Consider the following 14585-nt stretch of genomic DNA (forward strand, 5'->3'; position numbering starts at 1 on the left):
AGTGTCTGTGTCATCAACATTCACATTATGCCATGCATCTTCCCATTTGAAATCTAGTCCCTATTCATCTCTGAAAAGTGTCCACGATCCTACACATTTAACCAATCATTAAGATGCATTTCACCTTTGTGACACACTCATACCCATCTTATAACACATAAAGAAAAACTGATTTAATTCAAGGTCAGCTTGTGTTTATCCTTTCACATGACTTTACTGGTATTAGAAGATAGACATTCAAAGCACATTAGTGCAAAGTTCTAGTACATCCCGTGTGAATGGTGCCTATTAACCCTCCAAATTCTTCCTTCAGACACTCCTTTTTCCTTTTCTTTTTTTCTTTTTTCCAGTCCTGAGGCTTGACCCCAGAGCCTGGGCATTTCCCTGAGCTTCTTTTGCTCTAGCCACAACATGCTACTTCTCCCTTTTTCTGTTTGTGAGGTAATGAGGAATCAAACCCAGGGCTTCATGCATGCTAGACAACCACTCTATCACTAAGCCACATTCCCAGCCCTCATCACTCACTTTTTCACTTTTTTTTTTTTGCCAGGCCTGGGACTTGTACTCAGGGCTTGAGCACTGAGGAATCGAAACTAGAGCTTCACATATGCCAGGCAAGCACTGTACTGCTGGGCCATATTGCTAGCCCTCACTGACTTATTATAAATAAAATGATTCTTGTAACTGGAAAGTTTACACTTTTAATACATTCATTAAAAAAATTAGCATTCTTTGCAAAACCTATGCAGTTAGTTTTAAAATATCTGTTGGTCATTGAGCTTGACACAAATAACACATTTCCTATTATCATTTTTTTCATCTTGATTGGTGCCCATATGCTTGGGGAAAACCTATTAACTCAGAATGTGCTATGATTTTCAAATATTTTTGTAAAGGCCAAGTGAGAGAGAGAGGCCTTTCAAAATTTTTATACTTACTTGATAGATGGCTGACTCTCAGAATGTATTTACCTTCAGGTAGTAATTCACTTCTTCTAAATGAGAAGCAAATGAAATTTTGTGAAACCATAAGCACCTAGCATTGCATATCTGACTTGTGATAATTGCTATATATTTTCTATCCTAATAACCAATCTCCCACTTTTTCAACTTTTTACATTTCCAGTTAACTTAAAGAATATGATGTTTTTAAATAATATTGAATGACAGAATGTGTGCTAACCATACTGTCATGTTTCTGAAATTAAATAAATTAGTGAATGAATCATTTTAATAGTACAGAGAGTAATTGATGGACTATTTTCTCTGATGTGGTTTTAATTGTATAGAACATACTCTGCATGTGTTCCGTTTATATAGAAAGTTTTATAAAATCTCTGAGAATCTTACAATTTATAAGTATTCTCTGAGAATCTTACAATTTATAAGTACAAAAGAGAGCCCAAACTTATTGAAACAATGTGATTTTACTCACAAGATGAAAACCAAAGATTTAACATTTTCACTGCATGATACATGTTTATGTAGTTTGAATTCCTTACACCTTCATAATCTCTAATTGCCAATTCATATTAGTAGTAATTGATTTTTAGTAAAGAGTCCATACTGAATCAGCATTTTAATTGATTTAGTTTACCTTGTTGAGAAGAAACTTGTTTGGGAAGGAGGAGAGGGAAGAGAGATGAGTCTGCTCATGACTGTATGTTTATATGAACATGTTAAAATGAAACTTCTTGTACAACTAATTAATATTAATAAAGAAGAAAATATACAATAAAATAATTTATAGCTTTAGACTATTTTTCAAAACTCCAGTTATAATTAAGAACACTTGGTATGATTCTCCTGTACTTTTAATAATGCTAGATCTACAATAAATAGAATTATAAAGATAGTTTGATTTCAGCACATACATCTTGACTCTAAGTATCTTGTTAACTAAAGGAGGTACAATAGAGACAGAATGCTTAGTGGGACACATAGGACTCTCTTGTGGGGTGAGCCTTTACTGTGGAAAAGAAGCCTTCCATTCACCTCATGTTGACAAGCATCACCCAACGCCTTTTATTATGGCTGCTTTTTACTAGCTTTACAAATTATATACTTTTTAAAACTTGCAAAAGATAGTTTGCTACTCAGTGTTGATAATTTTCTTTAGGTATCAGAGGATGTAACTTACTTATCCTAGAACACTAGTGGTTTAAACTTGTATGTGCAAGTATTAACAATCATAAATTTGCACATTTAAGCCATTTATAAAGATAATTTTCCTCAAGCATGTTTTGCTTTTTCTTGCCACAGAAAGCAGATGATTCTCTAAGACAGTGTTGCACAAAGACGCTTCATTAAAAAAATAAGTAAATCTTGGCTGGAAATGTGGCTTAGTGGTAGAATGCTTGCCTAGCATGCATGAAGCTCTGAGCTCAATTCCTCAGTACCACGTTCACAGAAAAAGCCAGAATTGGAGCTGTGGCTAAAGTGGCAGAGTTCTAACCTCGAGCAAAAGAAGCACAAGCCCAGACCCTGAGTTCAAGCTCCAGAACTTGCAAAAACAAAACAAAACAAAAAATAAAAATACTAATTCTTCATTTAAGTTCTTCAGATACAAATGCACATCAACAATTTGCCCATGACAATAAGGACAGATAGAACAAATGTTATTCCAGAAACTGACATCCTACATAGAGCACCATGCAATATTATATATCTTTATTTTGCTAAGCATTAAAAATATTCTTGTTCCTACATGGAGATTTTTGGATAATTGGAAAAATTTACTTATCTAGGCTTGATGAGCTCAAACAACATTGTAAAGTTTGGACAGAAAATATTAGGAGACTTTTTTATTTGAAGTAAATGTTTTATCATGTTTACAATGATTTCATGTGTGAAATGCACAAATGTATAGTATATGTACCTATATTACTCTATTGTAATTTTAATGAAGACTGTATGTGTCATTTAAAAGTTATGCTGGATATCATTTATATTTACAATGATTGACAGCAAAAATTATGAAGAAAATATATTTTGACTTCTAAAGGGTAAGTTATATTTTGTGACTATCACTGAACATAACATTTCATAAAATTCAGTAAATATAAATAATTTAGCATGAGTTAGAAAGTTCACAAAATTCTAAATACTTTATACATGTGTTTTAAAGAGATTGGTGACATATAAATTATTTGACAAGACTATCCAAAAGCAGACAAAATATTAGATGGAATTTTTATAGCTTGATTATTTGAGTTGTTAATGCTTATTAAAAGAGGTTTAATCTCCATTCATATTTGAGAAATTGTTTGTCAGAAAATGTAATGTGTTTGGGCAGCAACATTATGGTTTTCATTCAGAATAGGAAAAGGTGACTTTGTGGAGATATACTTCCAAATACTTCCTTAATTCAGAATGTCAATTTACCACATGGTTATATTTTTCTCCCCCTTTTTGTAGCTCTGGCTGGCATGAGATTAGGGTTAAACTTGTCAAATAATATTAGCAGTACTTTGTATGTGTGCTGACCTTGCAAAACCTTTTTATATTTCCCATGAAATTGCAATAAATTTGAATGGTATGCCATTCTAAAAATTATTAGTTCATTTTGTCTAGGGACCTTTTTGGTTCTTAACTATAGCTAACTGAACCTTAGCACTATTCAGTTAGGTTAAGAACTTACAAATGTTACCATGGAATGCTCTTGATTTTTCAAATATTCGAAAAAATTCCTGATTTCGAGTGAATATGTTTCCAGCTTTGTCTCTAGTAAGCACAATCTTTTTCTTGGCACAAGTACAATTCCATATTTTAATGTACTTTAATTACAAATTTGTAATTAAACAATTTTCCCTTCATTTTAGTGGCATGCGAAGCACTGATGGCTCACACATGTAATTCTACTTATTCAGTAAACTGAGATCTGAGGACCGCAATTCAAAGCAAACCTGGGCAAGAAAGTCCCTGAGAGTCTTATCTCCAATAAAATGCCAAAAGAGACAGAAGTGGATCTGTGGCCTAAGTATTAGGGCATTAGTAACCTTGAGCACAAATTCTCAGGGACAACATCCAGATGTTGAATTAAAGTCCCAGTACCAGCAAAAAGAATATAGTGACAAAATTTGATATAAACTAATTTCTGATTTAGGGAGTTTAGGATACTGTTTAGGCATATTCAAATTTGATTGCTAAGTTACTAGTTTTCAGTGGAGTTGCTGTCCTAGATAGTTTTGTAGAATCAAAAGCGCATTATTTCTCCTATTAATAAATTACTTTGAAGTTCAAATACATTTGGTGACAAATCTTTTGTGTAGAAGCTGCTGGATCTGCACTTTTATTTACTTTCTTTCACTAATCTTTGACATCCAGTTTCACTGTTTTGTGCTATATGGAACAGAAACAATTGATGAATGTAAGGTAGTGGATTCATTACCTTGGCTCTGTGGCATGCTTGCTGGTGTTGTTAATAAGTTGTATAGATTTATAGGAATCTTTGACTTGACAAGTATTAAATTCAGTTGGAACCCATTCAGTCTCAATTGTTTGTAAATTCCATTTTCAGGGGCATTTTATTCTGAATTAATTATAAGTTCATCTCTATTGTAATTGTATTTGTACTACTCAGTACATAGTGCTGCTAACTTTACTTAAAAGGATATCTGATGGTGAGGAACAGGTAATCAGCACATACTACTTTTGTTTGCTTTATTAGAAGAACATTCATTTTTGGAAAAATCCTGTTTTAGTATCTATTCTGTGTCTTGTTTAATAACTTCTTATTAAGATGTCTTTATGTTAAGTTTTGGTTTGATAATTCTACATCCTCAGTAGTTTAGGACCAATGCACGTACAACTTGTAGCAGTATTTGGCATTTAAATATAAACTAGCTTTTATAAGTTATAAATTATCATTTTGATTTAAGCATTTACTTGAAGAGATGAAATATTCTATTAAAGTTTGTGCAAGTGATGGCTTTGCCCTGAGCCTGTACAATTACATTAATTATATTTTGTTAAAATTCCCAGAGGCTTCAATTCTAAACTGAGGTCCAATATATAGTCGTTATTAACCATAATTAATATTGACTGTGTCTTTCTGTTTTGTCATTTAGTTACATTTCAAAGAGGGGATGGAGGACTAATGACCAATGGAAGGTATGCTATGAAAATTCCTTTTTATGATTATTGCTACTCAGTACTAGAAAACTATAGTAGGGTGCTATTATTGAAATAAATGATCACTTACAAGTCTAACAAATCTAGGAGGAATTAAATTACTTACCAAAAGGTTTAATGATCTATCTATTGTACACTTTAGAGGAATCAAGTCCAGATGCTTCATATCTCCCAGATGCCCCTGAAGAAATTAGTAGTAAATATCACAAGGAATGTGTTCATTTGTTAGCAGGATGTTTATTGCATTAATTAGACATTAGCAAATGAAGTTGCTCTTGTTTAAGACTCCTTATTGGCTCTCCCTAAATTGCTGTGAGTGAACAATTACACATAATCGATCACAAAGTAAATGATTCATGGATGATGAATGGGCTGTAGATTGATAGGACTGGATTCCACAATTTTGGATACTCAATTGAAATTGATAAAAGCTGATAACAAACCCATATATCCTCATCTATTTTCTCTTTGCCAATATGTAGATTGTAATTAGGCTCTGGTAATAACTTCCAATCTCCCATTTAATCAATATTTTAGCAAAGAGAAATTAAGTCTAATGAGAGCTAGTGAATGTAGCAAGAAAGCTGTTGAATCTTCTTATTGCAGTTTCCATAGAAACACATGTTTCTCTTAGGGATTTGTAACAGAAAGGGTCTATCATAAAATGTACAATGATTATAGATGTTCTATGTCTTTGTAAATATGCTAATCATATGTAAAGGAAGAAGAAATCTAATCTTTAGCATTAAAGAAGGAAATTCTGTACTAAATCTGAGGTGAAAGAACTTTTCCTTACAGATTGTATGCACATGCTGGATCAGATCATAGTGAATCTTTTATTGCTTTTAATATGCCCCTGATATTTGACAATTTAGAAGACTAAAATGTGCTATTGATGGAACAGTAGAAGTACTACTCATTAATTTTCCTCAATTTCTTTGCTTCTAAATCAAGCAGGATAATAAAGTTGGCAGCCTAGAGGCACAGATTTGTGTGGAGTATCAGGAATCCGGGATAGAATCGCCCAAACACCTGAGAATGGCTGATATGGAATGGCCATTCATTGCAAGTGATCCCTTGAGGTGTCAATTTGTCATCAAACTTTGTTTGAGGATCTAATATATCACCAGTTTCAGGGCAGACAACTGATTTCATTTAGATGCTAGCACAAACACAGGCAAAGACTCTGCTTCCACTGACAGGGTTGATGTATCTATCTATCTAGCCTTGATTAACTGCTAAAGTTCCTTAATTCTGAAGTCTTCACATTTTAATTTGAAGTCAATTAAAATCTTCTTTTATGCCTTAACCCTTTGTAATATAAGAGAGAGTGTCAGCATCATGAAACTCTTATTGAGTCCCTTCTCATTTTGGTTTTAGCCGTCCAGGTCTTCTAAATTCTGGTGATCCCAATTATCCTTGGCTTGCTGATTCGTGGCCAGCCACAAGCTTGCCAGTCAACAATAGCAACAGTGGACCCAATGAAATTGGGAATTTTGGGCGTGGAGGTAAGTTATATTTTTTAATTATAAATTTATTATTTGTTTTTTGTTCTTGACTTTCCAATCCCTTTATAAATGAAAATATGGTAGAGAGACTTTTGAAGCTTCCATATGTAAAATATCTTTAGCATATATGCTAATGATTGTTGTGTTCTTGCTAAAAAATTTTGTGTAAAAGTAGTGTGTCTGCATTATATTAAGTGAAACAAAGTTTTTGTTTTGTTTTGTTTTGCCAATCTTGGTCCTTGGACTAAAGGCCTGAGCACTGTCCCTGGCTTCTTTTTGCTCAAGGCTAGCACTCTGCCACTTGAGCCACAGTGCCACTTCTGGCCATTTTCTATATATGTGGTGCTGGGGAATCGAACCCAGGGCCTCATGTATATGAGGCAAGAACTCTTGCCACTAGGCCATATTCCCAGCCCTGAAACAAAGTTTTTTAAAGAAGGTGTTACTCACCTAGAATGTGAATGGTCATAATCCACTTTATTTTCATGAGCATTCATATAATCTATGGGAACTATGCTGCTGACTAGGGCTCATGATTATGAATTATATTTTTCACTTTCCTAAATCTTATACAGTATGAATTTATTGAACATATCATAGGGACCTAGCATTTCATTAGTCACTATGAGTATGGTATTGGTATAGCAATAGATTATCCTTAACCTGATGTAGTATATTACATTAGTAAATTGGACAACATGTTCAGAAAGAACTTTCATCCGTTCTGCAGTTGTTAACTTCAAATGAGATAAAATGATGTAAACGACCTAGCATGCTACTACCTCCAAAGGTTTATGCTAGATTATTCTCTATATTTTTATGTAGTAATACATATGTATCTATTTAAAATAATGTACTCCTCCCAACAAACTACATTTGTTTTCTAATGAATTGAAGAGATTAATTTAGAGAAAGGTAAGGGAGAGTCTATGATATCAATATTTAGCATGAAAGATGCATGCACATTTTTCCTGGCAGAGGACAGTTTCTAGTAATTGAACTTGAGCTCCCATTCCAGTACTCTATGTGGGATACTGTCCATTTTGAGTAAGAAAGTTCCTAAGGGGATGCTATTTAAATTGTATCTGAGGAAAGAATAGGCATTAAGCAAGCAGATGAGAAAAGTGTGGAGAAGAAATTGTCTAGAAATAGCAAGGATAGTGACATTTTAAGAAATGAGATGGGCCCAGACAGCTATCATACACAATCCAGGCAAAGAGTTTTCAATAAACCAAATATGTGTCATGCCATGTTCCTGTGTTTTCAATCACATAGAGGCATGTGCAAGAGGACTGAAGGTGAAGGCCAGTCTGGAAATAAAAGCAAAAGACATTTTATTAAAAATAACTAAAAGTGAAAATGACTAGATGCATGGTTCACGTAGATAGATTGCTTCCCCATGGTCCTGGGTTCAAAACACTAGTGCACACACACAAACAAAAATAAATGAATGGTGGGGCTGAGGATATGGCCTAGTGGCAAGAGAGCTTGCCTCCCATACATAAAGCCCTAGGTTCGATTCCCCAGCACCACATATACAGAAAACGGCCAGAAGGGGTGCTGTGGCTCAAGTGGCAGAGTGCTAGTCTTGAGCAGAAAGAAAGCCAGGGACAGTGCTTAGGCCCTGAGTCCAAGGCCCAGGACTGGCCAAAAAATAAAATAAATAAATAAATAAATAAATAAATAAATTTATGAATGGAAGCCTGAGATCTTAAGTCATTGAGAAAATACTTGCCTGCTATGCCCTAAATTCTGGGTCCATTCCCAATTTGGCACACAGAAGTAAGAAATTAATTAATTAGTTAATTAACTTGCTAATGCTTGTACATAAAAATGCAGAGCAGCAGAAATGGTAGAAAGTACAGAAAACTAGATAACAGAAAATATTCTGTCATGTAAAAAATTAAACTATACCCAGAATTAAACTATTCCCAAAGCCATTGATGGTATTTTGATGAGGAGAGCACTATTTTAAGTCATCCAGTCTGTTATTGAGTGGAGAATGGAATAAGAGTAAAAAATTGGAGTAATTAGTTTGATTACTCTCATCAAAAGCAAGAAAACACTGAAAGATTTTATACTTCTAGAATATATTGACTTCTAAAGTATCTTGGTACAATTTATCCAACATATACATGTGTAGATTTGCAATATTTTTCTTCTATTTCTACCTAATTTTCATCTCATGACAAGAAATGCTTCACAGATGAACATCAAGGTCAAATGTAAGGCTTTTTAGTTTTACTGTCCCTTTTCAGTGTGAGATGCCTGTGAAACATTATTATTTTCTGCTGGAAATACCATAGAGATTTCTATAGTTTTTGAATGTATGACTTTTATGTAACTGAAAAATTGTGTAGCATATTATCAATTTAAAAATCAAGAAACTAAAGTTTGCCAAGCCAAATAATTGGTGATATAGGTATAAAACCTCATATCTTCATTCTCCTCTGCTCTGTAATCTCAACTAGGTGCATATGTTTAACTATATTCTCATAGAATGGGATTTTGATATCTATCTTTACGACTGGAATGCAGACACTCATTTGAATGTAACAATAATGATGTTTTGGCTTTAAAAATAACAAATTATCACATAATTTTTCATTTGTCAATACAGATTGTAAAAATTAATGAGCCATTTGCTAGTAGGCCATTCCTATAATCCTAGATTCTCTGGCTACTGAGATTGGAGGATGATAGTTTGAAGCCATCTTGAGCAGAAGAATCCCTAAGATTACTGTGAAGAAAGCAGTTATTCACACAAATAAATTGTGTATTTGTGCCCATCCTGGGTCTTGAATTCAGGACTTGAGTGCTTTCCCTGTTTTGTTTTGTTTCTTGCTCAAGGCTAGCACTCTACCACTTGAGCCACAGCTCCACTTATTTATTTGCTACATACAATTTTATAAAACAAGACATAAAAACAGGTATAATCAAGATAATTGAAAACTGCATTACAAGTGCACAAGGACTTTGAAAGTGGAATAAATACTGCCTAGCCATGATAAGACCTATTCAGATCCAGCATGGGTGGAAAGATGCAATAGTTTTCCAAAAGACCCACTGAAATAGGCCTCTCCTATACACACACACACACACACACACACACACACACACACACACACACACTTTCGTATAATCTTCCAATATTTCAATATTGGGTTACAATTAAATTCATTTTTGTAAACTATGGTAATGATCAAATGATGTTGGAGGACAACATACAGCTGCCAAATCAAAATACAAGTTATTTGACTTGAAGACTGACTATAATCGCATCTACCAGGAAGACATTTTATTTCTAGAGTCATCCTTTAGTTGTTGTGGAATAATATTACATTAGATTATCTTTGGCTACATTTTCTTTCTTTCTTTTTTTTTTTTTTTTTTTTTTTGGCCAGTCCTGGGCCTCGGACTCAGGGCCTGAGCACTGTCCCTGGCTTCTTCTTGCTCAAGGCTAGCACTCTGCCACTTGAGCCACAGCGCCACTTCTGGCCGTTTTCTGTATATGTGGAGCTGGGGAATGGAACTCAGGGCCTCATGTATACAAGGCAAGCACTCTTGCCACTAGGCCATATCCCCAGCCCCCTTTGGCTACATTTTCTTTTGATAATTTGTGCACAGATAAAAATCAATAACTTGTAATTGGAGTGGCATACAATCTAAATCTAAGGCTTTGGAGAATCTCAAATTCACAGTATATAAAACTGAGTCCCATGTTGAAGGAATATTTTTGTTCAACTAATGTTCACAAGTGAAACAATAAATACAAAATACAGAAACAAAAGTCTGAAAACATCCAAACAGGAGGTTTGATTTCCAGGTGAGGATTTTTGAGACAAAAACGTGATACTAGTACTTCAGAATGAAATATGCTATTCATCATCATACTTAGCAGTTAGCTAAACTAGCACAAGATATAGTGAAATGTTATAAATCTTATAGGTTTAATATATTTAAAGTCCTTATTTCAGCAAAGTTTATTCCCAATGTACTTATAAAACAAATTGGGCCAGATTTTATTTTATATATTTATTGTAAAGGTGACAAAAAGATTTTAAAACTTTTGGTTAGTCTGAGTTATACAATCTACAATGTATATTACAATTCTTTGTTATTATTGCTAAGGACACTTTTAGCTTTCATAAATTTCAAAGCAATGCTATGAAGCTATTTCAAGAAAAACTGATTACCATTAAATTTGTTTGTTAAATTAGTTGAAAATTTCCTATAGTGAAGAAGTCTAGTAATTTTATGATATCATGTTCTGTGAAGCAAGATTTATCAGAATGTCCATTCTTAAGGAAATACAGCTAATTGTATTTATTTTAACTCTATTGGATTAAAACTACTGTCAATATTTTCTAAGATTCGCTTAGTATCTTTCTTCTGAAAAAAGAAAGCATAAGTGCTCAGGAGAGAGGTGGCAGATCCAAATTATAAAGCATCATGTAAAGGTAATTCAGCATACCAAAATGATAAATGAACTGATTGATATTCAGTGTTGTTCCTGAGTTTAATTTTACTCTTGCTGTATTACAACGTGAAACTATAATTCTCCATTTCTAAGAGCTGAGAGCATAAATTAAACTCACTGATCACTGAGATTGCCTTTTCTAAAGCTAAATCCTGCTGTATTGTGAAAATGATTTATTCATGAAAATTTCCCTTTGTTATCCAAGAAAAAAAGAACACATTTTCTGCTATCAGTTATTCTCCATTTCTGGAGCTATAAAATCAAACCAGAGAAATGGCAAGTTAAAACTTAAAAATATATATATTTCATCATCAGAGTAGTATAATTAGGGTCCCTGTTTGCAAGTACTCTGCCATTGTACTCTGTCATTTGGAGTGAAGTGGAAATACATATTTGCTTTTGTGATTTGTGGATTCCTTTTAGGTGTTGCTTCTAACATGCTAAGACTTGGCTCTAGAACTGATGAAACAACTGAAAGTGTTTTTCCATCGTGAAATATCTCAAACTTCTCATTCATGTTTGAATAGACTGGGGGAAGTGATGGGTTAAGCAGTGAAATGTGAAGGGCGAGTACTAGGCCTGCCTATCACTGACGTTGATAGCTTGACGATGGTTGTATATCATCTACCCTTCATTGGCTCATGAAGCCTATCTCAGCTGAAATGCAAACACGCAGCATGACACATTTATTTTTCATCTTCAGTCCTGATAGTTTTGGTTTTCCTATGCATAGTTAAATTGCTCCATTTCCCTGTTCATCACAGATGTACTGCCACCGGTTCCAGGCCAAGGGGATAAAACAGCAACAATGCTCTCAGATGGAGCCATTTATAGCAGCATTGACTTCACTACCAAAACCACGTACAACAGTTCCAGCCAAATAACACAGGCTACCCCATATGCCACAACGCAGATCTTGCATTCCAATAGCATCCATGAACTGGCTGTTGATCTACCTGATCCACAATGGAAAAGTTCTATTCAGCAGAAAACTGATCTGATGGGATTTGGTTATTCTCTACCTGATCAGAACAAAGGTAACAATGGTGAGTCAGGTTCTTGTGTCTTGACAAGTGAATCTCACAACATTTGTGCATGATATAGAGATTAGTATTTGTTGTTCACTTTTGTGATTCATTCCCAGGTTTACTACCTAAACTCAAACACTGTATTGGCATGTATTAAATACCTTGAACAATTCTTACCACCACCATCGCCACCGCCACTGCACACCAGCACCAATCAGTTTCATTCTTTTCAGCATTTCTTTTCGACTAATAATCAACAATCCATCTCTACTTCCATTAGGATAGGACAGACCAAACATTCCTTCACTTTCCCACATCTGCTTCCGAGTTGCTAACTGCATGTTCTGCATGGGCTTGTGCTGTGAACTAATCACATGATGCCACTATGACCTCTGCCCTTTAACCCTTAGCCTTACTTTACATCCCTGACTACCGATTGGCTGAGGGATTGTCTAATAGAATGCCACACAACCAGTCACAGGATTTCAGCACCACCAGCTCTCACAACAGCTCAGAAAGGAGTGGCAGTCTTTCAGGTTGGTCTCCTTACAGTAAGGTGAAATCTTCTGTTTGTCACCAGCATATGACCTGTACTCCTAATAGCCAATGAAGAAATACGCCTGGCTCACAAGCCCCTATCAGGCATTTCTCTTTCAAATGACAAGAGGGGTTTATCCTAGTGAAGTTAAGCTTTGGTTGGGGGGAGGAGGAAGAATAAATTTTCTTGAACTAACTAAACTGGGATAAGTTTGTTAGAAAATTATGCCATTTTACAATAATATTTTTAAGAAAAAAAAGGTGAATGTGATCTGTCTTGAACCCTGTTTATGTCAAGAGAAATTCATAACACAAAGATTTCACATGAAAAGTAATTCTACATCATTGAAAACACAAGCTAAATTCAACTGAAATGAAAATGAGTATGGAGACTTTTCATATAGGGGTTCTACTGATGTGATCACAACTTTTTTATAGTCAGAATGAGGTCATTTTAGTAGACACATTTTAACATCTAACCATAATCTTTACATTATATGGCTGATAACTAACTTTATATTTTTATTGATTTTTTTACCCTTCTTGCTCAACATATTCAGATTAAATATGTGCTATTGTTTGTAAAATATTTTAATTCTTTCTAATAGCAAAGCACCATAGTGTGCTATGGATGTCACATGCTATAGGCATAGACACCATAAAGAGTTAACTAATTTAACATCATTAGGGTTACATTTACTAAATTACTTTTCCTCAGGAGATAGAACCCTCTCAAACTGAAAATGTTAATGCTCTCTCTTCCCTCCAGAATGAGTCATTTACTTTCCTTGCCTATTGGTAGGATTTGATGTATTATAGAATGAAGAAAATTTTAAACATCTGTTATGAATTTAAACTGGCTTAATAATATAGGGGAACTTTTTGAATGACCTTATATGTCATTTGTGCTGTCACTTATGTATAATTACTCCCACAATTGTTCTGAATAATTAAAAAGTATGTTTTTTGCCCTGAGGTTTCCTTTTTATTTCATTGAAATATGTAAAGATCAAGAAATGCATAAAAGCAATCTACATATTCTATGCCATGAATTCTATAATACCTATGAAACTATCATTAAGTACTTTGTATAGATTGATTGCTATTGGATTTTAAAAGTTATATTTTGAGTAATTGTAGGTAGTACAGGTTTCACAATAGTGCTTGCCACTTTTTTGAATCCATTTATCTCTTGAGTGACATTTATATATATCTAGGAATTATATTAACTACTTCATCTACATTTGAATACAAAATTACTTAAATTGGAGATAGAAAGCATTTTCAATAGCTAAGAGTGAAGTGATAATCCTTTCTTTCATTTAATATTGAGTTGATACGCCAGTTGAGTTTGATATTTCATTTTACTGTTCATATATCTATAGGTTTGTTTTCTAAGTCTCAAATTCAAGATAAGTCTTCCAGAAGGCTAGCTAATGGTAACATATTGTATGATTTCTTTAGTTTGTGCACAGTAATGTAACCAATTAAAAAAAAATAAGAGTAATAAAAGACTGGAGATTTTGAGTTATTTGAGTGAATTTCTTACCCTCTTTGAAATGCTTACTATTTACTCAGTACATAAATATGGAGAATTTCTGTTTAAAAGCCAATTCTTAAAACTATGAATCTCAAGAAATTTCAAACCCCTTTTTAAAGTCATAATCACACATGTGTGTATGTATATATACATATATATTGAATGATAAATAATTTAGTATATCATTTTTTAAAAGAATAGGACATATTTTTGTTAATTCGTTTTTGCAGTGCTAGAGGGTTAAACTCATGCATGCTAGGCAAGTCCACAGTCCCTATACATTTCATCCTAAAATGAGATGTTTTCATAATTTCTTCCTGTAGAAATCATATAATAAGTCTAGAAAAATCAAAATATTTA

At 33.8% G+C, this 14585-nt stretch overlaps 1 protein-coding gene across 12 annotated transcripts in view; it reads left to right on the plus strand.

Moving 5' to 3' along the window:
• The window catches only part of Robo2 (roundabout guidance receptor 2), a 516317-nt gene that overhangs the window by 459212 nt on the left and 42520 nt on the right, over positions 1 to 14585 (plus strand). For 9 of the 12 annotated variants that reach the window (XM_048346411.1, XM_048346412.1, XM_048346415.1 and 6 more), the window contains 3 exons: positions 5069 to 5111; positions 6513 to 6640; positions 11885 to 12166. In XM_048346411.1, the coding sequence (XP_048202368.1) occupies positions 5069 to 5111; positions 6513 to 6640; positions 11885 to 12166 (453 nt within the window). Of the gene's footprint in view, positions 1 to 5068; positions 5112 to 6512; positions 6641 to 11884; positions 12167 to 12558; positions 12685 to 14585 lie in introns of all 12 variants that reach the window. The other 3 variants (XM_048346413.1, XM_048346419.1, XM_048346423.1) reach the window with 2 other exon arrangements.

The sequence above is a fragment of the Perognathus longimembris genome, chromosome 5 (genome assembly GCF_023159225.1).
Source record: "Perognathus longimembris pacificus isolate PPM17 chromosome 5, ASM2315922v1, whole genome shotgun sequence".
NCBI classification, from domain to species: Eukaryota; Metazoa; Chordata; class Mammalia; order Rodentia; family Heteromyidae; genus Perognathus; species Perognathus longimembris.